A 26,210-nucleotide genomic window follows, 5' to 3' on the forward strand; every position below is an offset into this window, starting at 1 on the left:
GGAGGATATGAAAAGACTTTCTGTGTTGGGTCGAATGGCCTCTTTCTGCCATTTGTAAAAACCCCTCTGATCTTTTGAATTTCTTCTAAAATGTTCTCAGGTAGCACACACACCACTCTGATGTGATTTCCTATGAGGAGCTGCACTCACCTGCAGGAAAAGGATGTAATCCTTGATTGTGTGAAGCTGACTCAGCTCTGCAATTCTTATGTCCAGCCCCTGAATCTCCTTCTCCAGTTGTTCTGCGACTCTTTTGTTCTTCTCCGTTTCCATCTTCTCTGTTTCTCTGATACTCTCAGTTAATTTTTTCTGGGCTTCTCCAATGCATTGGATAAGATCAGTGAAGATCTTCTCATTTTCTTTTACCATTCTGTCCACTAACTTCTAATTGAATTAAAAAAAAGACATGGAATTGAGTCACCTATTAAGAATTACCAGTCATGAAACACGTTTTTGGTATTTAAAGTAGTAAAGGATAGTTTGATTTGGCTGGTATCCTGACCAAGATGTTTGGTGGTACCTCTCTCAAACTGGAGTCTAGAATAATGGAAAAGACTGTTTCCCAGGGCAAGATGTTCATCCTTTATTCAGTATGGCAGTGCCCACCAGGCAGTGCTCACATTTGGGTGCTTTCAAGGGTGAATGGGATATGACGTCTTAATAATCAGCCTTCTTGATGTCCTTTAGAGCTATTTGAAGTATCTACACGGGTGACAGCGCCATTATCCTATGAGGACTCAAACCCATATGGGGTTCTGGGGTGTTTTTCTCATGTGCTTGAAAATCCACTGGGTTTGTTATTAAAAATACGACTGTAGGAACAGATAAGACAGTAAGAATTGAATTAGCAGCAGATCTTCACTTAGCAAGCTTGGTTTTAAGATTGGACAGTTTGAGGCTGTCAGGAAGTAGAACAGTTAAGGAGGGCGACAGCGTAACAGTTCATTAACACGAAGGAGTACAAGAGGTGGTAGTGCAGAGCTTTTATGTAATGAATAACAGGAGCGCTAAGGTGGGAGAACAGACAGAGAAAAGTAAAGTAACCTCACAGTAGAGAAAATAGCAGGCAGTCGAGAGGGAGAAGATTATAGGAACTTCAGGTGCCAGATGGTGTAAAATAGCTGTAACACTTCTATAATCTAATTTCTTTAGCTTAAATATTTTAGTTTTACCATTTAAGTTTAATCGTCTCATTTTAATAAAAAAAATAAATTAAGGAAGTTTTAGTAATCCTAACTCAAAACTTAACAACAAGTCTTGCTGGATGTTGGACTTTTAGATGACGCTGGGAAGAGCCATTCTTCTGTGAAGGTTACATAAGCAGGAGATGCCAGCTGATCCAACACATGGAGGTCAAGACCACTAAGCTGGAGGAGGAGCTGGCTGGTCTGCAATGTAGTAGAGAATTGGTAGACCTGGCCCAGGTGTTTATTAGAAATTTAGTGTGTACTTCTAAGGTGGTGCTGGAGGAGAATCCAGACCAAACAGGTAATGATGGATGGGACTCGGTCAAAAGGAGTAAAGGGTGCACACTGTCCGGGGCCATCAACCCCAGAATTTGAAGTGTCAAACCATTTTCAGGTTCTTGTGGAGATGGACAGTGTCACTGATGATTCTGAGGTGGTACACAGGGATGAGAATCTCCAATGGGTCAACCTGAAAACCAGTTCCCAGAAAGAAAGAGGTAGTGATAATTGGGAATATGATGATTAATGGGATTAAAGTGCAGTTTTGCTTGAGAGACAGAGACTCTTGCATGGTGTATTGTCATCTGGGTGCACAGGTGGGAGACCTCCCTGGAAAGGGTGGATAGTCTCTTCAGCAGGGCGGGGGTTGATCCATTTGTCATTGTCTATGGTGGAACAAATTATATTCATAAGTGTAGTTTGTTAGTTCTGTGATCCAAATTTAAAGAGTTAGCCGCCAGGCTGAGGAGCAGAACAGACAAGGTAGTCTTCTCTGATGTTCTGCCTATGCCACACACCAACCCAGGTAAGACTGAGGAGATTAGAAGAATTAACATGTGGCTCAAATCATGGTGCAGAATAGAAGGGTTTATGGGCCATTGGGAAGCCATTTGGAACAGATAGGACCTGATCCTCCATGACAGGTTACATCTGAACTGGAGGGGCACCAATGTGTTGGGGAGGTGTATGATTAGGTTAGTCGAAGATTGTTTAAATGAGGTTATATGGTGATGGGGGGAGCAGGGAGTTTAGGACAAGACAAGTTTCAAACTGTAAATACAGGAACAATCAAGATTGTAGAAATAAATTTGCATAGTAATGTAAATTCTAATCCAATGCTTACATTTGAAAATAAATTGATTAGCACATTAAAAATAGCTTGATTCAATGCTAGGAGTGTCAAAAAATAAAATAAATGAGTTGGGGTCGTATACAGAGGAGCACAAGTTTGATATTATTGCAGTAACTGAATCCTGGCTACATAATAACAGAGCAATACACATTTTTAGGAAGGTTAGACAGAACAAAAAATGAAGTGGAGTTGCTGTTCATGTCAAACAGAATTTAAATGCAAGTCCTCTTCATTCAGATGATGAGTCCCATCTTAAAGAGAACGCGTGGCTTTCCTGGGAAGCATTGGGGAAAGAGACCTGATTTTAGGAGTTTGTTATAGATCAGTGGTTCTTAATCTGTGGGGCGGGCCCCCCTAGGAGGGCGCGAAGTAACAAAAAGGGGGGCGCGAAGATGTGAAAAAAAGAAAACAAGAATCAAAAATATGAAAAATACATCTATTGAAACCAAAACAAATTAACTTAAACTACATTCTGATACTAGAAATATACATATAGAGTTAGATAAATGTCGATAAAAGTTAAGTAGGTATAATAAAATATGCATTTATGATATATCATTAATTAAAAATGAAAAAATTGGTATTAGTGGGCTGCTTTCAAAAAAAAAACGTTAGGGGGGCACGATTAAAACTGTTATGAAAACTCGGGTCGCAAATACTTAAAGGTTGAGAAACGCTGTTATAGACCATCCATGGCCAACAGTAATTTAAACACACATCATGTTAATATTAGAAAGGCAATCTTTCAAGGGGAATATTATAGTCATGAGAGAACTTAACTATCCGAATATTACCTGGGATAGCCCTGCATATAGCAAATCACAAGAGCAGCAGTTTTTACAAGTAATCAGTCAATGTTTTTAACACGGTATGTTAAAACACCAACACGGGGTCAAGCCTGTCTAGATTTAGTATTTTCTAACAATCAGGAATTGTTTGGACTGACATTTGCTGATGACATTGTGATCTGTAGCGAGAGTAGGGAGCAGGTTGATGACACCCTGGAGAGGTGGAGATATGAGAGGAGAGGAATGAAAGTCAGTAGGAACAAGACAGAATACATGTGTGTGAATGAGAGGAAGGTGAGTGGAATAGTGAGGATGAGGGGAGTAGAGCTGGCGAAGGTGGATGAGTTTAAATACTTGGGATCAACAGTACAGAGTAATGGGGATTGTGGAAGAGAAGTGAAAAAGAGAGTGCAGGCAGGGTGGAGTGGGTGGAGAAGAGTGTCAGGAGTGATTTGTGACAGACGGGTATCAGCAAGAGTGAAAGGGAAGGTCTACAGGACGGTAGTGAGACCAGTTATGTTAAATGTGCTGGAGAAGGTGGCACAGGAGACAGAGCTGGAGGTGGCATAGTCAAAGATGCTAAGATTTGCATTGAGTGCAACGAGGATGGCCAGGATTAGAAATGAGGACATTAGAGGGTCTGCTCAGGATCGATGGTTGGGAGTCAAAGTCAGAGAGGCGAGATTGCGTTGGTTTGGACATGTGCAGAGGAGAGATGCTGAGTATACTGGGAGAAAGATGTTAAGGATAGAGCTGCCAGGGAAGAGGACAAGAGGAAGGCCTAAGAGAAGGTTTATGGATGTGGTGAGAGAGGACATGCAGCTGAGGAGTGTAACAGAGCAAGATGACGAGGACAGAAAGATATGGGAAAAAGATGCAAATACAAAGTATAAAACTGTTATGTTTAACTGTGATAGATTAAATGATGAACAAAGGTGGCAATGTCTAAGGAAGATAGACTAAGATAAGCTTTTAAGAGTGAAGACAGTCAAGGAGCAGTGGAACAGGTTTAAAATATTTTTTTTTTGTGTGTAATGCAGGACAGGTACAAATCAAATTAGGAATTAGTAAGAAATTTTAAAATACTCCGCAGTGGGTTAGTAAACAGTTAAAGGAGCTTGAAAGGGAAAACAAACAGACAAAAAAAGACATATAAGACTAATATCTCCAATGTGTGTCATAGGGTGTATGAGAACATGAGGGCAACCATTAAGAAGGATATTAGGGAGGCTAAAAGGCACTCGGAGAGGAATATAGCAGATAAGGAGAAAGTTTAGTACAAAAAGAACAATCAGTGAGGAGGTAAAGTACATCAGGAATAGTAAAGGGGAATTAAAAATACAGAAAGTGAAATACCAGATGGTCTAAACTCACATTTTTCTGGGGTCTTCACATATGAGGAAGTAGATAACCTCCCAGAAGTAAATCGGATTATTAAGGAAGAACTGAGCAATTTGGAAATTGTAGAGGTATAAGTACTGCTCAGATTAAACAGACTGAAATCAAACAAATCTCACGGACCAGATAATATTCACCCTCACATTGTTAAGGAGGATAGTGAGTACAGATATCAACCCTTGACACATTATTAGGAAGTCACTGCTTACAGGGGAAATTCTGAAGGACTGGAAAATGGCAAATATTATCCTGTTATATAAAAAATGATACTCTGCAGATACAAGTAAATTTAGGCCAGTATACTTAACATGCATCACAGTAAAATGAATGGAAGCAATTATTAAGGTTAAGATTGAGCAGCACATGGCAAGGACAGGAGTTATTAGGAACAGTCAACATGGGGTCAGAAGAGGGAAGTTGTGTTTTACTAACATTCTCGAATCTATGTGGGCACATCAAAAGGGTATGGTCAAAGTGGAGCTTATGATATTATTTATCTGTACATTCAGAAAGCATTTGATAAGGTGCCACAGGAGAGGTTGGGCATCAATCTTAAAAGAAGTGGGAGTTCAGATTGATATTTTTAGATGGGTGCAGAATTTGCTCAAACAAGAAAGCAGAGAGGAATGGTTCAAGGAATCTTATCAGAATTGGCTAATATTAAGAGTGGTGTCCAGCAGTGCTAGGGCTGCTGCAATTTTAATATATTAAAAACTAGGGGGCTTCGGCCCCTGTTCGCTTTGCTCGCCAACCCCCCTACCTGATATACTTGCCAGCAACTTTGCGTCTCTGCTGCTCACAAATAATTCTTGCGGATAGGCCTCATGATTGTGTAGAAACACTACTTTTCCCAGATGGTAACACAAATTAGACGATCTACAAGTCTCCGACTTAAAGTTTAAAGCCAAACAATATTTACATTCTTCTGTCATATCACCTATGTCCATACTGTATATTCAATCTCTTTTCACTTTTACCTTTTTGTCAATATCACATTGAATTTTGATTCTACGTTTGGAATTACATCATGACAACGTAACTTATAACTGCCCGTGAGTGAATATTGTTTCTTTCTTTCTATACTAACTATGTGTGACAATAGCATTCACACAAATGAGAAATGATTGAACCATGTGCATGGTTGTAAATGTTTTAGATGTGGGCAGGACTTTTCCCAAATCTCTTTGCATAAAGTCTTGTCTCGTGGGGCTTGGAATTTTCTCTTGCGGGATTTCACTTTCTTCAAACAACTAATCTTTTAATTCTCATGGATACACCTCTTCATTGGGAAGAAACACTCTTTTTCCCTGATGGCAACATGAATTAGACGATCTACAAGTCTTCAACTTTAAGGTTAAATTCGAAGAATATATTCGATCTCTTTTGGCAGTTCCATTATTTCATCGAGTGATAATTTCCATTTGGTTGTGCTAATGTGATGTTTACTATTATTTTTTGTGAGACTTTTGTATTTTAGTACTTCATTATCTCTAACCTGCTCTGCATGTGTATCGCGCCAACGTTTTTGAATTCTTTACGACGTTCTGTTTGTCTTCTACTCTTTGTCTTTTATTTCCAGCCCCTGGCGTGGTTAAATCTCTTGGCACAAAGTCTCATCTCGCACGACGTGACAATGCCTCTCTTCAAAAGATCATGTCTCGTCGTAGGATAAAAAGTCTGGTCTCCCAAGATTTTTTTATTATAATAGAGAGATGACATATACAGAAATACAAGTATCAAACTGGATAAATTTGCAGATGACATCAAGGTATGTGTATTGGTAGATAATGTGGAATCTGTTAAATCATTACATGTTTAGGTAGATTTATGGCAGATGAAGTTTAACGTCATTAAATATAAAGTGTTACACATAGGAAGTAAAATAAATGTTAGGTTAGAATACTCTGTAGGAGTTCTGAAAAATCAAGAGTACACCTTATGAGAAGGATTTAGAAGTCGTAGTGGACTTTAAGCTATCAAGTTCCTGACAGTGTTCAGAAGCCATTAAGACAACTAACAGAATGTGAGGTTATATAGCGCCATGTTGTGTGGAGTACAAGTCTAAAGAGGTTCTGCTCAAGCTTTATAACATACTGGTGAGGCCTCATCTGGAGTCCTGTGTGCAGTTTTGGTCTTCAGGCTGCAGAAAGGACCTAGCAGCTCTAGAAAAAGGCCAGAGAAGAGCAAATAGGTTCATTCCAGGGCTACAGGGAATGAATTATGAGGAACGATTGAAAGAGCTGAGCCTTTTCAGTTTAAGCCAAAGAAGATTAAGAGGAAAAGTGCTTAAAATTATGAAGGGAATTAGTCAAGTGGATCAAGACTTGTTTAAAATTAGTTGATTAAAAACAAGGAGACACCATTGGAAACTTGTTAAGGGTAAAATTCGCACAAACTTTAGGAAGTTTAGGAAGACACTTGGAATAAGCTACCAAGTAGTGTGGTAGACAGTAAGACTTTAGGGTATTTCAAAACTAGATGGTGTGCAATCATTTTGATTGTTCAAATGTTCCCTCAGCCGTTGAAGATGGATTTGTGATTAGAGATGGAGAGAAGTAGAAGAAGAATGGGAGTTTAGGCATTGTGAAGAAAAGCCCGTGTTGGAAGGTAATTGTGGAGTGTTTAGAGACCAGAAACATATGTGGGGTAGTTCTGTTCTGCGTTGGGCTATGAGATGCTCTAAGTTGTTCATAATGTCAAACCTGTCAGTTGGAGATATTAAATACAAATCAGGAAATGCTGACTTCATTTAATTTCATGAACTCTTTATTGTCCCTCATCCTTCTCCAATGTCACACTCAGGGTTACGAGTCTACATTTCCCAAACTGTTGTATTTGTAGTTCATTTGTTAACATTATCACTGATAACAATGCCTGTGGTACTGTGGCTTATATTTGTATGGCTCACACAGGTGTAATAAGAGGTTAGGGGGTACTCCAAAGTGGCTAAGGCCAAGACACCAAGTAGGGGTTTCACAGTCTAATGCAAGTGTAAGCTAAGAGGTGCACAATGTCCAGGGTCATCAACCCCAAAGCTGGAGATGTCAGTCTGTTTCAGGATCATTCATAGCTGCGATGGTGTGTCTAAAGACCCTGAGATACCAGGCTTGAAAGAGACACCCTAAATATTGAGCTCCAAATCAGTCACTAGAAACAGGGAAGTAGTGTTTATTAGGGGAATTGAGACAAAGGTTTGCTCCAGTGGCAGTCTCATATGGTTTGTTACCTTAATGTCATACAGCTGTCATTGTAAAATGTTATACAGTATATCTGTCATTGAACAAATGATGTAGCTAAGGTCAGATTGACAGAACTGGTTGATCAATTAAAGAGTAAAACTGAGGAGTGGAATTTGCAAAGTAATCTTCTCAAAAGTTCTACAGGTGCCATGTGCTAGTCCAGGTAAGAATGAGGAAATCAGAAGGCTTAATGCATACCTGAAATCTTGGAGTAGGATAGTGGGCCAAGATGGGTTATATTTGAACCAGAAGGGTAATAATGTAAGCTTAACATGCATCACAGGAACACTAATGGAAGAAATCTATACTAATAAAAGGCAAAGCCCTCACTGACTGACTCACTGACTGACTCACTCACTCATCACTAATTCTCCAACTTCCTGTGTAGGTGGAAGGCTGAAATTTGGCAGGCTCATTCCTTACAGCTTACTTACAAAAGTTAGGCAGGTTTCATTTCGAAATTCTACGCGTAATGGTCATAACTGGAACCTGTTTTTTGTCCATATACTCTAATGGAGGAGGCGGAGTCACGTATCGCGTCATCACGTATTACGCCTCCTACGTAATCACGTGAACTGAAAACAAGGAAAAGATTTACAGCACGAGTCAAACGCAGGAACGAAGGTAAATGACGTTAATTGTTGAGTGTCTTTTAATACTGTGTAATTGTTGAGTGTCTTTTAATACTGTGTAAGCATACATATTAACACATGTGCAATTAAACGTGTGCATTTACGGGGTGATTTCTCAGGCTTAAAAGCTCGCCTTTTAATTAAAAGGTAATGGGATGGTGTTTTTCGACTCGCGCCTTGATTTAAACTATTGCATGTCTTGGTGGGTTTGCGTAGCTTATTGTCAATATCTTTACACCTCTTTTTTTAAGACTTAATTTAAAAAGGTTTTCTTTTCCTCTTAATTAAAATTTAAAAGCAATACTTCACCACTGCGAAGCCCCTCTAGCACTGACGTCTGAGGTTCGATTACCGTAAGCGAGTGCAGTGAGTGTGTACGCCTGATGAGCCAGCAATAAGGGGGAAAGACGTGTCGTGTACTCTTTGCATTATTTGACAGTAAACTATTTTCAACCATTCTATGATCTGCTTCTCACAACTGAAGGCACCGTGGCTGATGTTACCTGACTTGCTGGCCAACCATAAGCGTTACCTGGTAGGTAACCACCCAATCACTTCACTCCCTTACGGGAATCGAACCTCGGACGTCAGCGCTACAGGCGAAGCCCCTAAAATTGCGCCATGGCGTGTGGTTCGTTTATTTGACAGCATGTAGATCGGGGTAATTACATTCACGGCATTCGTAGTCTGATTCACAATCTGATTGTATGTGTGGTTACCTACCAGGTAACGCTTATGGTTACCCAGCAAGTCAGCTCAAAGTGATCACTTGAGTGAAGGCAGCTTCACAAAAAAACAGATACTTAACAAATTGTTATTGGTATATTTTCCCTCAATTTAAAAAGGTTTTCTTTTCTTCTTAATAAAAATTTAAAAGCAGTACTTCGCCAGTGCGAAGAGTGGGGATTTGAGCGACTGATGCATACAGACATATTCATGAGTGCAGGTACTTCGGAAAGAAAGCACCGTGTAAACCTAAAGTTTAAATTAAGTTCATAGACCTACAAAAGGTTGCCATTGATTTCAGGCAAGATTGCTTTTCTCCTGTACAACTATACGTTGCATTCTCAAGAGTGTGCTTGCACGGCTTGGTCATATTACAACTGGAGTGCTGAACTGACAACGTGGTATTCAAACAGAACTATAACAATCGTAATAAACGAACAAAATAACAGCGGACAACCCGTGGATTAAATAAAAGGCTGCTTCCGTTGGCGAAGCAACGAAAAAGGAAGACCTTCTATGGCGTTCGTTTATAAAAGAGCGGAGAGGCTGTGTGAAGTCAGCTTCACAAAAAAACAGATCCTTAACAAATTGTTATTGGGATATTTTCCCTCAATTTAAAAAGGTTTTCTTTTCTTCTTAATAAAAATTTAAAAGCAGTACTTCGCGGGGATTTAGATATAGATATATCTATATAGATTATATATATATATATATATATATATATATATATATATATATATATATATATATATATCTGCGGTGGGTTGGCACCCTGCCCAGGATTGTTTCCTGCCTTGTGCCCTGTGTTGGCTGGGATTGGCTTCAGCAGACCCCCGTGACCCTGTGTTCGGATTCAGCGGGTTGGGAAATGGATGGATGGATGGATGGATATATATACACCCTCCACAAGTTAAGGAAGTTAAAAATAAAAGTATATATTTTTGTTTTATTTAAACCTTTTAAGTTCATATGCATAGCCCCATTTGGCTGTTTTAGTTTTTTTTTTCTTTCTTCAGTAATATTTAATCTCCTTAAAGAAAAAGAACATATCCATTTTACTTTGTTTGTATCTCTTTAGTAATATTTTAGTGTAAAAGGATAACGAGTATTTAAACCTTTTATGTTACTTTATAAAGTTATTTTTCACAATGTTGAAAAATTAATAAGAAAGCTACATATTTTGGCAGCTGCTGCTTTAATTTTCAATGAAATGAAAAAAGCTCTCCAAGAGAAAACCTCAATGAAGAAGAAACAGTTTGCACTATCTAAAAATGAGAAACCCTCATTTATAAAAGTTTGCTGCAAATGACTTCACTGAAAATAAATTAATAGTTCCTATGTGTATAATACATATTTATCTATTTGACTTATGCCTTTATTCCAGAAACTTGCAACATCTGAGGTCCAATTTGTTACATTACTTTTGTTTTTTGCAGCACAGGCAGGTGAAGTGACTTCCTCAGGGTCACACAGTGGTGTCAGTACCAGGATTTGAACTGACAAGCTCCGAGTTTGCTGAAATATTACTGAAGAAAGAAAAAAAACGAAAACGGGCAAATAGGGCTATGCATACAAATGTCCATCCATCCATTATCCAACCCGCTATATCCTAAATACAGGAGCCAATCCCTGCCAACACAGGGCACAAGGCAGGAAACAAACCCTGGGCAAGGTGCCAGCCCACCGCAGGGCACACACACCCACACACACCAGGGACAATTTAGAATCGCCAATGCACCTAACCTGCATGTCTTTGGACTGTGGGAGGAAACCGGAGTACTCGGAGGAAACTCAGACAGACACGGGGAGAACATTCAAACTCCGCGCAGGGAAGCGAACCCGGGTCTCCTAACTGGCACCTTTCACTGCGCCACCATGCCGCCTGCATACAAACTTATTTCTGTTTTATTTAAACATTTTATATATCTTTATTTTTACTTCCTTGTGGAGGGTGTATCCTGTAGCAAAGACCTAACTTTTTTCATGAAAGCCCCTTTCAGTCAATAAGCCTTAAAAACAGGTGTAAAAATAAACTTGCAGCACCGCTATTCAATTACACTTGCCTAACGCCTCTCCTAAGGGGAGATACTGTGGGATCTGGGCATCCGTCAAAGCACCAATCACAGGCCCGATTAGAAAGAGTGAAGCTGTGATTTGTCGTCTCCCTCCCATGTAACAATCACAGCCCATGTTACAACGCACTATTTATGTATGTATATATGAAGAGGATGGATGGATGTATATGTGTGTGTTTATGTATGTGTGTGTATATGTATGTATATATATATGTATATGTGTATATATGCATATATATATATATATGTATATGTATATATATGTTTACATAGCCTCTTTAACACACTACTTCTCCGCTGCGAAGTGCGAGTATTTTGCTATATATGTGAATGTATGTATGTATGTATATATGTATGTCTATATTTATATATATATATATGTGTGCATATGTATATATATATATATGTAGATATGTATATATTTATATGTATATATATGTACATATGTATGTATATATATATATATGTAGATGTGTAAATTTGTATATGTATATATATGTATATGTGGATGTGTATATGTAGATATGTATATATAAGTATATATGTTTATGTATATATATGTTTACATAACCTCTTTAACACACTACTTCTCCGCTGCGAAGCGCGGGTATTTTGCTAGTTAATAAATAAAAGACTGAGTGACATGTCAAGGAAAGGAGTGTTAGTGATCGGTAAGCATGGGATTAGACTGGTGAGTTCATGTTTCACTAATATAGGGTCAAACTGTCCTACTCTGTAGTGAAAGAACAAGATAAACTTAACTGTGAAATGCCATGGAGGATAAAATAAAACATTTTCTCTCCTTTTCCTGTTCCTAACATATTACCAATAAAGCTCTGCTGTAGTTTGAGTTTATTGATTTCTTTAACTTGATGTGTCATCTTAATTCCACTCACCTCCATCCATCCATCCATTGTCTCCCGCTTATCCGAGGTCTGGTCGCGGGGGCAGCAGCTTGAGCAGAGATGCCCAGACTTCCCTCTCCCCGGCCACTTCTTCTAGCTCTTCCGGGAGAATCCCAAGGCGTTCCCAGGCCAGTCGAGAGACATAGTCCCTCCAGCGTGTCCTGGGTCTTCCCCGGGGCCTCCTCCCGGTTGGACGTGCCCGGAACACCTCACCAGGGAGGCGTCCAGGAGGCATCCTGATCAGATGCCCGAGCCACCTCATCTGACTCCTCTCGATGCGGAGGAGCAGCGGCTCTACTCTGAGCCCCTCCCGGATGACTGAGCTTCTCACCCTATCTTTAAGGGAAAGCCCAGACACCCTGCGGAGGAAACTCATTTCAGCCGCTTGTATTCGCGATCTCGTTCTTTCGGTCACTACCCATAGCTCATGACCATAGGTGAGGGTATGAACATAGATCGACTGGTAAATTGAGAGCTTCGCCTTGCGGCTCAGCTCCTTTTTCACCACGACAGACCGATGCAGCGCCCGCATTACTGCGGATGCCGCACCGATCCGCCTGTCGATCTCACGCTCCATTCTTCCCTCACTCGTGAACAAGACCCCGAGATACTTGAACTCCTCCACTTGGGGCAGGATCTCGCTACCAACCCTGAGAGGGCACTCCACCCTTTTCCGGCTGAGGACCATGGTCTCGGATTTGGAGGTGCTGATTCTCATCCCAGCCGCTTCACACTCGGCTGCGAACCGATCCAGAGAGAGCTGAAGATCACGGCCTGATGAAGCAAACAGGACAACATCAAGTATCTATCTATCTATCTATCTATCTATCTATCTATCTATCTATCTATCTATCTGCAAAAAGCAGTGACCCAATCCTGAGCCCACCAAACTGGACCCCCTCAACACCCTGGCTGCGCCTAGAAATTCTGTCCATAAAAGATATGAACAGAATCGGTGACAAAGGGCAGCCCTGGCGGAGTCCAACTCTCACTGGAAACGGGTTCGACTTACTGCCGGCAATGCGGACCAAGCTCTGGCACCGATCGTACACTCACCTTCATCTGTTTATTCGCATTCATTGTTTCCTCCAGTTCATCCTCTCTGTCGTCACGTCTCCATATGGTTGCCTCCATTTTCACCTCCAGCTGATTCTGTTATGACACACAACAGGACACACATTATCAGATCAGAATTCACTTTCACTTTTTGATTTCTTGTTCTCTTTTGTAGTCGTGACATTTTTACAACAAATTTCCTTTACATTTCATGACACAACTTACGTTTTGTTTCACACTAGTATTCATATTTACACTGTAATTGACTCAGAGAATTGACTCAACAAATATAACCAGTAAAACATGCCTTCTTATCTTCTCCTTGGCTAGTTTCTGTGCGTCATTTTTGTCCTGTTCTTATTCCTGCTTTCTTAATACTGGTAATTTTCCTTCAAGCTTAAAGAATAATACAATACGACTGATTTTTTAGTAACCATTTACTTGACCTATCTTATTTGCTTAACATTCTAATTTATGCTTAATCTTAATGTTTTAGATGCTATTAATTACTTTTATGCCTATTTATGCTAATATGCTATTTATGCCTAATATATAACATTTTCCCTTCTATAAGAACATCTTTACAGTAATACTACACTGAAATTTTGTAACTGAATTTATTGTGAGAATCTTAGACTTGGTGCTGGTGGGCAAAATAGTTTGGTTGATGAGACTATAATGCGTCTCTTTAAAAGGCCTGGGATCACCCAAATGCAAATTTGTATGAAAAGCACGAAGGCAGACCCCCAACAAAGCCCACGTACCCTCCATAACACAGCACTAGAGACGGTCTCTCCATTCATGTGGTGAAAGCTCAGAGTACTGAATTATGTTTGCAATGACACTGCACAGCGACTTACTAAGCTTACACCTGCCACTGCAGCCTCATCTTGTGAGGGCTACAATGTCAACACTTTTTGGGAGTAGCCCATGTGCTGCTCACACCCCTGCCAGGGGCTACCACTTCCCACCACTGCCTTCGATACTCAAAAGAAAAACTGATACGAGCACAAAGGAACACATCTCAGTTTAATGAGCTCACACGACTGTCCATGTGTTACCTTTCCTACCTGTCTCCGGACCGTGGTCGGGGTGACGCAGGGGAGCTTCTCCTTCTTTGTGTCCAGTGGTGTGAAGCTCCAGGGCCAGAGCGACGTGCTCTGGGGTAAAACCCTGTCCCTGAGTTTCCTTGTCCTAATTAACAGCAGCGAGTGACACACAAGGCTTGAAGGCTCCAAAATTAACTTTATTAAATACTTATTAGGTGCTTGTTTCAAGTTAACAGAGAACACCACCAAGAGAGAGCCCCACCACAAGCCAAACACAAAACAAAACCAACCCCTCCTAATCTCCATCTATATTCAAAATTCCACCCCTCAAACAAAGAACAACTCCACCCACATCCCACATTCAGTAGATCGGGATGTCAGGCTGCTATTTTAAGCTCTGATCCCAACACGTGGATAATGACGGGTGAATCACATCCTGGACCGTTTTGTGCCATGCGCCAGGTTTGACCAGAAAAGACTTCAGCTCATAATTTCCTATCCTTGAAAAATCCGGTTTATAAGATGGATGAATAGATTACTCTGTTAAACAACATTTACAAATCCCTCAACCCCAGTTATTTAGTTTATTTCTGTTAAACAGTAATCCTTTCTCACCTGTTTAATTTCTCTCGCCTTCTTCAGCTTCTCCATATCGTGCCCTTTATGTTCATCCATCGCACATATCCAGCAGATACAGATGTCATCAGTTATGCAAAACATTTTCATAATTTTGAGATGTTTTGCACAGGCGTTCCTCTTTAGATTTCCATCCGGATTACTTAGTGTATGTTTCTTCAGGGAGAGTACTTCATAGTGAGGCATCACGTGAGTCTTACAGTAAGAGGAGGAGCAGGTTAGACAAGAAGTCACTGCTCTCACCTTCTTCCCGACACAGAAGTCACAATACACATCTCTAGGGCTAGCGTAATTCTGAGATGGAGGAGAACCAAATCCCATCTTCATTAATTTCTTGCCAGCTTCATTCAGTTCTTCCATTTCTTGTGGATCAGCCATCCCTTTGCACTGAGGACACCTGGGATTTTGCCTCTGATCCAAGCAGTTGTTGAAGCAATTCTCACAGATGTTGTGACCACAGGGCATTTGGTAAGGGTTAATTAGGGGGCCAGTACACAGCAAGCAGTCCGACATGTCCTGTGATCCAAACTGCAGGGCTTCAGCCATTATCATCAGTCTGAGGAGAGGAAAGCAAAGAGAATAAGTCAGACAAAAACAGAAGTAACTGTTTAAAATCGACGCTAGAAGAGAAGCAAATAATATTGCAGATAAGATGCAAGAGCTAAAATTCGTTTTTATGTTGAATTTTTGGAATGAGATTATGCAGAATTTTCACAGAGTAAGCAAAGTTCTACAAAATGAGGATGTGAACTTAAAAACACGTGCAGATCTGTATGTATCATTAGCTGATCAACTGTGTACTTTACGAAATGAATTTCAAAAATATGAAAAAGGAAATGTTACCAGATGTCGATTACAAGGCAGCTACAAATCGCAAACGTATCAGAAAGAAGCTACCCAATGATGGAGGTACACCAGAAGTATATCTGAATGCCAGAGATAAATTTCATATCAGCACCTTTTGCATAATTGTTGACATACTTGAAACTGAGATGAAAAGGAGAGGAGAGATATACACAGAAATAGCTGAGAGATTTTCTTTTCTACGTGATCTGCCATATGTCACTTCATCAACTACTAACATTGAAAGGTATTCTAAGTACTGTGAAAAGCTGATTGATGCTTACCCAGAGGACTTCAACAGTAATTTCTCAGCTGAACTTCAGCAGTTTCATTTATATGTGCACCATAAGTGCAGTGCAGCAGAAAATGTAAAAACAAGATTCAGTCATGCAGAACTTTATGAAATAATTTTAGAAGACAATATTCAGTGTGCTTTTCCAAATGTAGACATTGCCTTTCATATATTTTTAACATTAATGGTCACAAACTGCTCAGCTGAGTGCTCATTTTCTCGGTTGAAATATATTAAAAATCCCCTCAGAACAACTATGCATCAAGGCAGGCTGGATGACTTATCTCTATTATGTATAGAAGCAGATGTGTTACGTAAGATTAATTATGAAGATCTAATCAAAGAGTTTGCAAGGAAAGAAAGTAGGAGAAAATTATTAAGATAAAAATAAAATGAAGCATACAAAAATAAATATTATTTTCCTTCTTACTATAAGTATGTTTTGTTTAATTTCGAATTTTCAATAATGTAAAATTTCATTTTCTAGTTTGTTATTGTTTTAATATTTTGAATTATTAGTGCAAGGGGGACCCAAAATTAGTGCTTTGGGCATCTAAGGTTCTTAATCCGGCCCTGGGGTTGATAAAGGTACTTGTTACTGATGAAGGCCAATTCTACTTATTATCCATCTTCAAATGGGGCTGAGGAGTGTTTAATACAAATACTAAACAATGTACTAGAAACGGTTGACTTTAAAACACTGCTTAGGTATCTTATTGTCTTATTGGGCTTTTCCCCACAGTACCACCAGTGAAACACCTGGGGCCTCATGTATAACGCCGTGCGTAGAACTCACACTATAACGTGGCGTAAGCACAAAGTGGGAATGTGCGTACGCACAGAAAAATCCAGATGCAGGAATCTGTGCGTACGAAAACTTCCACGTTCTTCGGCTACATAAATCCCGATCCGCGTGAATAGTAACGCACGTGCACGTGCCTGCTGTCCCGCCCCAACTCCTCCCAGAATTACACCTCTTTGAATATGCAAATCAATATAAATAGCCCTTAAGCTCAGCCTTCTGTGAAAAGACAATGGGAAAAGCACGGGGGAAAATATAAGAATTTCAGCGAATACCAAGTGGAGGCAAAGAAAAACGTACTATTTTTTGGTTTAAACAGTGGTATAATCAACAAAAGTAAGTTGATCGACTGACATAGTGTCGGAGAAACTCGAAAGCTCAAGTTCACAAAGTCGCACAGTGCCCGAAATAAAAAAGAAATCACATATCAAAGTCGGCGTGAAAAGGCGAGTCGTAGCCCACCGTCTGAGTGTCATATGAAAGCTTATTAGGGTACAGACAAAAAAAATAGGCATACAGTGGGAAAAAAGCACGAAATGTCAACTTTAATCTCGAAATTTCCACTTTAATCATGTAGTTTGCCATTAAAGTAGAACATCATAAACTTCATCTTAAAATCGTTTAATTTACTAGTTTCTCATCATAACTAAAGTAGCACATTAAATGCTTTATTCTGTATTTGATCTTCTTTGTGCTCTGTGTGTGAATCACTACGTGCTTCTTAAACGGGCTCTCTCTTTCTCCGACAGGACACAGAATCCATTACATTCGTGATATTACAGCTCTCTGAATAAGTAAAATAATGAGATGTATACGTGATATCTTTTTCAGGATGATAGGAATGAAAGCATGTTATAAAACATGGGAACACGGTGGCGCAGTGCTTGTTTATGTCTCACACAAGATGCTTGCTGTGCCATGCGTGACCTTCGATGAAATAATTTATCACAGCAGTACTGTCTCTTTCAAACATACTAACCTCCAATTCCTGTCCTTACTTTTCTTTCTCCAAATACCCAATCGCCACACAATCAGCTCTGTAATAGATGTTAAGCCATCTGTAAGCTTAGAACGCTGATTCTTCAAAACGTTTAAGGAACATTGAAATATCTTCGTAGTATGTGTTTAATTATTCTATCTATCCTACAAGTGTCGTGCCAGCACCAGCAAGAATAAAGCACAAGGTATAGAATAATCCGTGAACTAGCCAGCGCTGCAGCACCGTGTCCTCACGTTTGATTATTAACAATATAGATTATTTAAATGAAGTTAAAATTTTATCTGTTTAATAAAATCAACATATTTTGCTGCATTTCATCTTAAAAATGATATTGTCATCATATGTAAATACGCACTTTATAAAGTGGCACAGGTTGTGCAATATTATAACTGTAGTACAAGTTTACAGTGAGGTAATTGTACTTGTAAGTACAAACAGTTCTACACGGAGCACTTGATGGACTGATTGAGTGCGTTTATAGTTCTTGGGATGAAACTGTTTCTGACCCGCGAGGTCTGAAAAGGAAAGGCTTTGACACATTTTGCCATGGCTGAGGCAGTGTCTGCTTCATGCTGTGTACCGATAATTCTCTTTCTGATCAGCTGCTGCTGTGATTCCCCATTCAGATGCAGTGATATGAATACTCCGAGTGGTGCAGTGAGAGTAATATGGAAAATGATGATCCGCAGTGGCAACTCTTAACGGGATCAGTTGAAAGAAAAAAAAGAAGGTGCAGTGAGAGTAACAACGCTAAAGCAGTTATGGTATTTGGAATACTATGGCAATTCTCTGGACCATTATATTGCTGCAGGTTAATTACAATCAAAAGCATTACACTAATAAACAATATGCAGTTAGTTTCAGTGTATTTATAAAGCCGCATCAGGAATGTGGGTCTAAGAAAGAAAGGATGAGCACACAGGAACGGTAGCACTGCTTTGATGCTGGGTGCCGCCAGTCTGCAAAACCGTGCGGAGAACTTGCGTAAGCCAGGGCATGAGGTACCGTGGAAATGTGCGTGGCTTTACGCCAAGTTTAGGTGTTATACATCGCGATTTGATCGTGGAAACGTTCGTACGCAACATTTCTGTGCATACGCACCGTTTATACATGAGGCCCCTGCAGAGCTATTCATGAAAAGTGAAAACCAAATCATTTTAATTAAACCTCATTTTTCAGATGCTATGCAAAGTACATTTAGTTCAGAGTGTAAAAAGTGTAAAGGTGGGACACAGACAACTTGAAGGGTTTTTGAACCACAACAAGCAGTACAGGTAAAGAACTACAGGGGAGGGGTGAGTGAAAAGCAGGCGCCAGGAATGACTGTAAAGGCTCTTGGTCCAGTGACATATTTGGAGGAAATACAGAGCGTGATATGCAACAGACATGTGGACAAGCTGATCACATTTGGAGAATAAGTATGAAGCTCAGTTCAATTTCTGGGATAATACACCCTAACAAAAGAGTTCAAACGGTCCAAGAGGGGGCAAGAGAGGTGCCAGTAGTGTCCCCGGTTGCACAGCTTAGAGGCTGAATTTGCAAATTGGTTCTGAATTTTGGGAGAATCCATTTCTGATTAAGGGGAAGGACTAATATGTATGGGGAAAAATAATTTAAGTACTGTATATATTGAAATCTTTTGCGGTTATGTTAAATATGATTATAGAAATATTTTTAATTATCTGTATTTGTACAGAAAAGTTCAGCTTGGTTAAAAGGTCAAAAGATGGGATAGAAAGAGGAAATAGTAGGAGGATGCAGGCAGTCAGTCCGTCAGATGAGATGAGATCAGTTCAGACCAGAGAAGGGGTGATAGAGGGAAGGGGTGAGACCAAAAGCCAGGAGCTGCAGGGTTTCTTTTTTTTTTTTTTTTTTTTGGGAAATGTTCAATAATTGTTCATATTATATTGAATAAAAGAAGACGACACCAGTTGTTAATCTGCATCCCAAATTAATCTGTGCAAATGACACAACACATCTACAAGAAAAGGGACAAGACATTCTAGAAGATGGGATGTGAACAAAAGTTTAAAAGTAAATTGTGAAAAGAAACAGGACCAACCAACAAAGTTATAGAAACAATTTTATGCACTTTGACATGTACCCGGGGTCAGATGTGAGCAAAATGTTTATTTTTTTTTTTATTTCAAAAGTGAAATAAAGTATTCCTGCTACCTCAGATTCTGTTCAGTTACAGCTTTCTGCTCTTTTGTTAGAACTTTTTTTGATGTGCCTGTCAGATGTGACCAAATTTAAAAGGGAAACAATGAGTAAGGCAGCACGGTGGTGCAGTGGATAGCGCTGCTGCCTCACAGTAAGGAGACCTGGGTTCGCTTCCCGGGTCCTCCCTGCGTGGAGTTTGCATGTTCTCCCCGTGTCTGCGTGGGTTTCCTCCCACAGTCCAAAGACATGCAGGTTAGGTGGATTGGCGATTCTAAAGTGTGTGCCCTGTGGTGGGCTGGCGCCTTGCCCAGGATTGGTTCCTGCCTTCCACCCTGTTTGCTGGGATTGGCTCCAGCAGAACCCCGTGACCCTGTGTTTGGATTCAGAGGGTTGGAAAATGTATGGATGAACAATGAATAAACATAACTTGTTTTTAAATACATTTGATTTTGAGAAGGATCAAATGACTCAAATAAATTTGAGTTCATTTAAAATTTGTCATTGCCTGCTGCTTACCAGCTGCTGAAAATGTCTGGCCCAAATAAATTTCTTGGTTTGGCCTGATAGGGCCCAATTAAATTTATAATTGAATAGCCCTGGCTTGGTGCAATGGTTGCCAATTTTGGTGGCATCGCACATTTAGAAAAGCCATTTTTGGAGTTGTTCTTCCGATTCACACAAGAAGCCTCATGACTCATTGCTTCAGTCACAACACAGATCCAGAAAGCACAAGGAAGAGACAATGAAAGACATACAGTACTGTGCAAAAGTTTTAGGCAGGTGTAAAAAAATGCTGTAAACAAAGAATGCTTTCATAAATGGAAGTGTTAATCATTTATTTCCATCAGTCAACAAAATGCAGTGAATGAACAAAAGAGAAATCTAAATCAAATCAATATTTGGTGTGACCACCCTTTGCCTTCAAAACAGCATCAATTCTTCTAGGTACACTTGCACACAGTTTTTGAAAAACTCGGCTGGTAGGTTGTTCCAAACATCTTGGAGAACTAAGCACAGATCTTCTGTGGATGTAGGCTTCCTCACATCCTTCTGTCTCTTCATGTAATCCCAGACACACTCGATGATGTTGAGGTCAGGACTCTGTGGGGGCCATACCATCACTTCCAGGACTTCTTGTTCTTCTTTACGCTGAAGATAGTTCTTAATAGAACTGACTTTGGCTGTATGTTTGGGGTCGTTGTCCTGCTGCAGAATAAATTTGGGGCCAATCATACGCCTCCCTGATGGTATTGCATGATGGATAAGTATCTGCCTGCATTTCTCAGCATTGAGAACACCATTAATCCTGACCAAATCTCCAACTCCATTTGCAGAAATGCAGCCCCAAACGTTCAAGGAACCTCCACCATGCTTCACTGTTGCCTGCAGACACTCATTATTGTACCGCTCTCCAGCCCTTCAACGAACAAACTGCCTTCTGCTACAGCCAAATATTTCAAATTTTGACTCATCAGTCCAGAACACCTGCTGCCATTTTTCTGCACCCCAGTTCCTATGTTTTCGTGCATACTTGAGTCGCTTGGCCTTGTTTCCACGTCGGAGGTATGGCTTTTTGGCTGCAACTCTTCCATGAAGACCACTTTTGGCCAGACTTCTCCAGACAGTAGATGGGTATACCTGGATCCCACTGGTTTCTGCCAGTTCTGAGCTGATGGCACTGCTGGACATCTTCTGATTTCAAAGGGTAATAAGCTTGATGTGTCTTTTATCTGCTGCACTAAGTGTCCTTGGCCGACCACTGCGTCTACGACCCTCAACGTTGCCCATTTCTTTGTTCTTTTTCAAAAGAGCTTGAACAGAACATCTTGAAACCCCAGTCTGCTTTGAAATCTTTGTCTGTTAGAGACCTTGCTGATGCAGTAGAACTACCTTGTGTCTTGTTGCTGTGCTCAATCTTGCCATGACATGAAACTGTCTTCCACAACCTCACCTGGGTAGCAGAGTTTGGCTGTTCCTCACCCAGTTTTAAGCCTCCTACACAGCTGTTTCTGTTTCAGTTAATGACTGTGTTTCAGCCTACGTGTGACATTGATGATCATTAGCACCTGTCTGGTAGAATTGGTTGATCAGACACCTGACTAGAATCCTACAAAATCCATGACTTTGTGCAAGTGGACCTATAAGAATTGATGCTGGTTTGAAGGCAAAAGGTAGGAACACCAAATATTGATTTGATTTAGATTTGTCTTTTGTTCGCTCACTTTGCATTTTGTAAATTTATAACAATAAACAATCATTATTTATATTTCTGAAAGCATTTTGTTTGCAGCATTTTTTCATACCTGCCTAAAACTTTTGCACAGTACTGTAACATTTCTTAAAAATTTAACATCAACTGGTCATCTGTGACATTTTGTGCTAACCAGAAAATCCTATTATAGACTAAGAAGTACCATGCTGCACTTTCATTAAGTTATGAAGATGACGATATCTTGTCTGCAGCCCCACAACCTCCAAGATTTAATAAAAGTAAGATGTCTTGTCAGTTGTACCTGTTATGTACTAAATGGTTAATATGTGAGAAGTTTAATTTCTATTTTTTATGTATTTATTTATTTTTTACCTGGATAGTGCAGAACAAAGACGACATCACAAAGCCTGCCAAGTTTAAAAGTTTTCTTAATCAGGGGCAGAAAAAACTAGCACTACCATTGTGATTGATGCAACTATTATTAATACACTATCTCTCGATTATATAAAAAAAAATCTTGGGATGAGACACTTTCACGTCAAGCAAGTCAAAGAGTAGAAGACAAAGTAGAATGTCGTAAAGAATTCAAAAACGTTGGTGCGATACACATGCAGAGCAGGTTAGAGATAATAAAAGTACAAAAATTCAAAAGTCTCCAAAAAATAACAGTAAAGATTGTATTAGCGCAAAGAAATGGAAATTATTACTCTGTGAAATAATGGCGAAAAGAGATTGAATATATTGTTCAGATTTGAAACTTTAAGTCAGAGACTTGTAGATCGTCTAATTCATGTTGCCATCAGGGAAAAATAATGTTTCTTCCCAGAGGCGTATCTGCGAAAATTAAAAGATTTGTTGTTTGGTGAAAATCCACGTACGGAGATTTTAGAGACAGAAACGTTATTCAGACACTTCAAACAAACAGAAGTCTCTGTCAGGAGTGAATCGAGCTCCGTGTGTAGTTGGAGGGGACAGTTCCGTCTCTCAGTTAAATGAATGGAAAATCATCCTCTTCATAGAGGTGCGCCTCGGGAGTGGGACCCCCAACAGGAGCAGAGGATGTCCGGGGTGAGAATAGAGACAAGGCAGTGAGACAAAAGGACAGCTGCTGTACAGGCTTTTAAATGTTCAAAGATGACGCAACATGGCGGCAGCAGCTGATCAAGCAAAGAGGAGGTAAAAATAAAATGAAAATTTGTTTCCCATTGTATCACCGTTTAAGAGGGGGTTTCGGAGGAGTGACCACATCTCCTTCGGGTGCGTTTATCCCCAATCTTTACAATGCGAATGGTCGGTTGTTGTTTTTACAGTACGTTAGTTGGCGAACAAAGCAATATAACAATGGTGTCGTTAGTATGGAAATACAATGTAAGCATTTTGGTTACCTTTTTTCCGCAACAAATCCTATCTCAGTATTTAATGAAGAGATTGATAATGTAGTGATATAACCATATGCCCTCCCAGTAATGCATTTTATTTTTCTGGCTAAAGTAATGCTTATGGACCCCCATTACCAAGACCTGCTATTCACTTGGAAGATAATTCAACAGAGATGCATGCAAGCTCACATGAACACCACCTAATATGTGACTAATATAGCCATTCTCAAGACAACGATAACATAAAGGTGTGATCACTGTGGAAATGCACGGATGTTTGCATTTGGTAACTTTTCTTTTACCTTACTATAACTGCTGATCAAAGTTTGTCATATGAATTATTAAGTTATGTAATACAGCTTTAAAAAGCTGCAGTAGGTCTGGACCATGGTGAAACCCAGTAGAACCTGCCTGATCAGAATGCACTGGACAAGGAGTATTGTTTACATATAACTAGTAGAAAGATAGCAATCTACTTGTATTTTTATAAATTTGGATATATCCTAAAGATTACTTCTGAATGACAATAACAAGGTCGTTGAAGACGAGGAAGATACAGGAGGAGCTTTATTAACAGGATTCTGACTTCATACAGAGACTGGACAATATAGAAGAGACCCTGCAATTACAAATAATGTATATGTTGATGGGCAGCTTCCTTTATCTCTTCCCCTCAACACAGGAGAGTCCCTGATGGATGTGGATTCCATGCTCTTTTTGGAGCAGGAGCTTCGAGAGAAACTGGTTAATTTCACAATGCATGTGTCAGAGATTGTACAATACAATTTTGTGTCTTTGAACAGCTGTTCTAGGGCACACATGCTACGTTTTCCCAAACAGGGGCAACATTGGACTTTTAAAGAAGGCAGGACAGTCAAAGAATCAGCGAGGTGAATGATTTCCCTGCCAAATGACAAACGCTGTTGCTCAGTGGCCTAACTTGACAAGTGTGGCAGAGAAAATCTCTTTTAAGGACCTCAACGGGGAAAAACGTCATCCACAGCAGCAGGTGTTTCCTTAAGAGGCATTAGCTCTCTGGAAATGTGTTCTTTTCAAATGCGGCGTTTTAATTAACCTGAATTTAAATAATAAAAAAAGGTATTATCCCCCATTTATACCCATGCTTTGGACATAAAATTCCAACCTGCATGGTGTAGTTAACAGACGCTACCACAAGCCATTGGCAGCTGTCTTTTCTTTTACTTGTCCAGGGCCCGCTACAAGACCGCCTCTTGTCTTTTGCCGGGATTAATTACGATTATTATTAATTCGTAATATCCCCATTCCAATTAGGGCTTGGCATCTTAACTCGGTCACAGGGCGTCCATGTCTGAGTGCGCGACCAAACCCCAAATATATTCAACTAGAGGGCTTCGCTCGCCAACCCCTGGTGTTGGGAAATGACAAAGAGTGTGATGTATGAATGAGATATAGAATAGTGTGAAGGTGTAGATGATGCAAATAGAAAGCAAACAATAAAGTGTGTGGTACAGTGTAAAGGTTTATTAGAAAATTTCTTTGTACACGCCGTTTAAGTGTAAAAGGTAATTTCAGGTCAGAACTTGTAAGGTCAATGAAGATGGTCATTATCGTGATCAGAGTCAAGTTTGTCAGAGCTTAGAAAGAGTTGTGTCTCTCCAGGAAGTAATGCAATGACTTGGTTATTTATGTGATCCACATTAATATTTTTTGGACATAATATAGCGCGTTGTGTTAAAAGGGGCATTTGGTCTAATGAGATTGCTGTTCCAAATGTCTCTGTAACTAAGTCATCGCAGATAAAGGCTTGAGGAATTGTACTAATATCTGGGTGAAGTCCATCTGTATTGGTGAGTGTACCATCTCCCAGTTGTAATAACCAATTGTTATGATCTGGTTCTGGACATCGCATGTTTTGTACTAACTGTATGTTTTGAAAGCAATGCCAATTGTCTGCGTATTTTAAGGTGCACTGAACAATAGCTGAGCGCATGGCATGTGGAACAATAGCTAAGCACTGTCTAAAATCTCCTCCTAATAAAAGTACCTTTCCTCCAAAGGGAATATTATTATTCATCAACGTTTGTAGAAGTTTATGAATGGTGTTGAGTAAGTGACTGGATGCCATTGTACATTCATCAATAATTAACAGTTTTGCGAGACGGATGTCACGTGCAGTGCCACCGTTAATGTTCATAGTGGATACCGATTTGTAGGATGTAATGCAGTTCATAAAGTTTTTACTTTCAGGTACATCGTCAGTTAGAAGCTTCTGTAGATATTCAGGATCTGAATGTAAAGGAGGCAGTCTAATTTGACCCTTTTGACAACAACGTGTAAATTCATTAGTTGTATTGCCAGTTGTTTCTTCAGGGAAGTTAAGTGAATGACAATGATTGCAAATGACATTCATTAATCCCAATGAATTTTCCTGAATAGTGGACTCATTATTGAACGCGTTGTCAGCTAACTGGCGCAAGCGTTTAGCAGGTGTCTGTCGTTGATGTCCGTGACGTGTGTGTTTTGCTTGTGCCGTTTGAGAGGCGCGTCGTTGTATGTCCAGTATTTGGGATGTGTTGTTTTGGAGCTGTAATCGATTTGCCTGTGCTGTGTGAGAAGCCCGTTGTAGTTTACGGCGTGCATTGTTTGTATTGAGCCTTGCCCGTTTTTGTATGTCGGTCAGTTGAGCTTTCTCTTTTTGGAGCCTTGCCTGCTTG

The 26,210-nt window shown here is 39.9% G+C and overlaps 1 protein-coding gene across 1 annotated transcript in view; it reads right to left on the reverse strand.

Moving 5' to 3' along the window:
• The window catches only part of LOC114669695 (tripartite motif-containing protein 16-like), a 53,593-nt gene that overhangs the window by 11,994 nt on the left and 15,389 nt on the right, over positions 1–26,210 (reverse strand). The window contains exons 3-5 of the mRNA XM_028825874.2: positions 14,803–15,379; positions 13,139–13,234; positions 151–384 (exon numbers count right to left, since the gene is read on the reverse strand). Of these exons, the coding sequence (XP_028681707.1) occupies positions 151–384; positions 13,139–13,234; positions 14,803–15,375 (903 nt within the window). The 5' untranslated portion in view covers positions 15,376–15,379. The remainder of the gene's footprint in view (positions 1–150; positions 385–13,138; positions 13,235–14,802; positions 15,380–26,210) is intronic.

This window comes from Erpetoichthys calabaricus, chromosome 4 (assembly GCF_900747795.2).
Source record: "Erpetoichthys calabaricus chromosome 4, fErpCal1.3, whole genome shotgun sequence".
In the NCBI taxonomy this organism is placed as follows: Eukaryota; Metazoa; Chordata; class Cladistia; order Polypteriformes; family Polypteridae; genus Erpetoichthys; species Erpetoichthys calabaricus.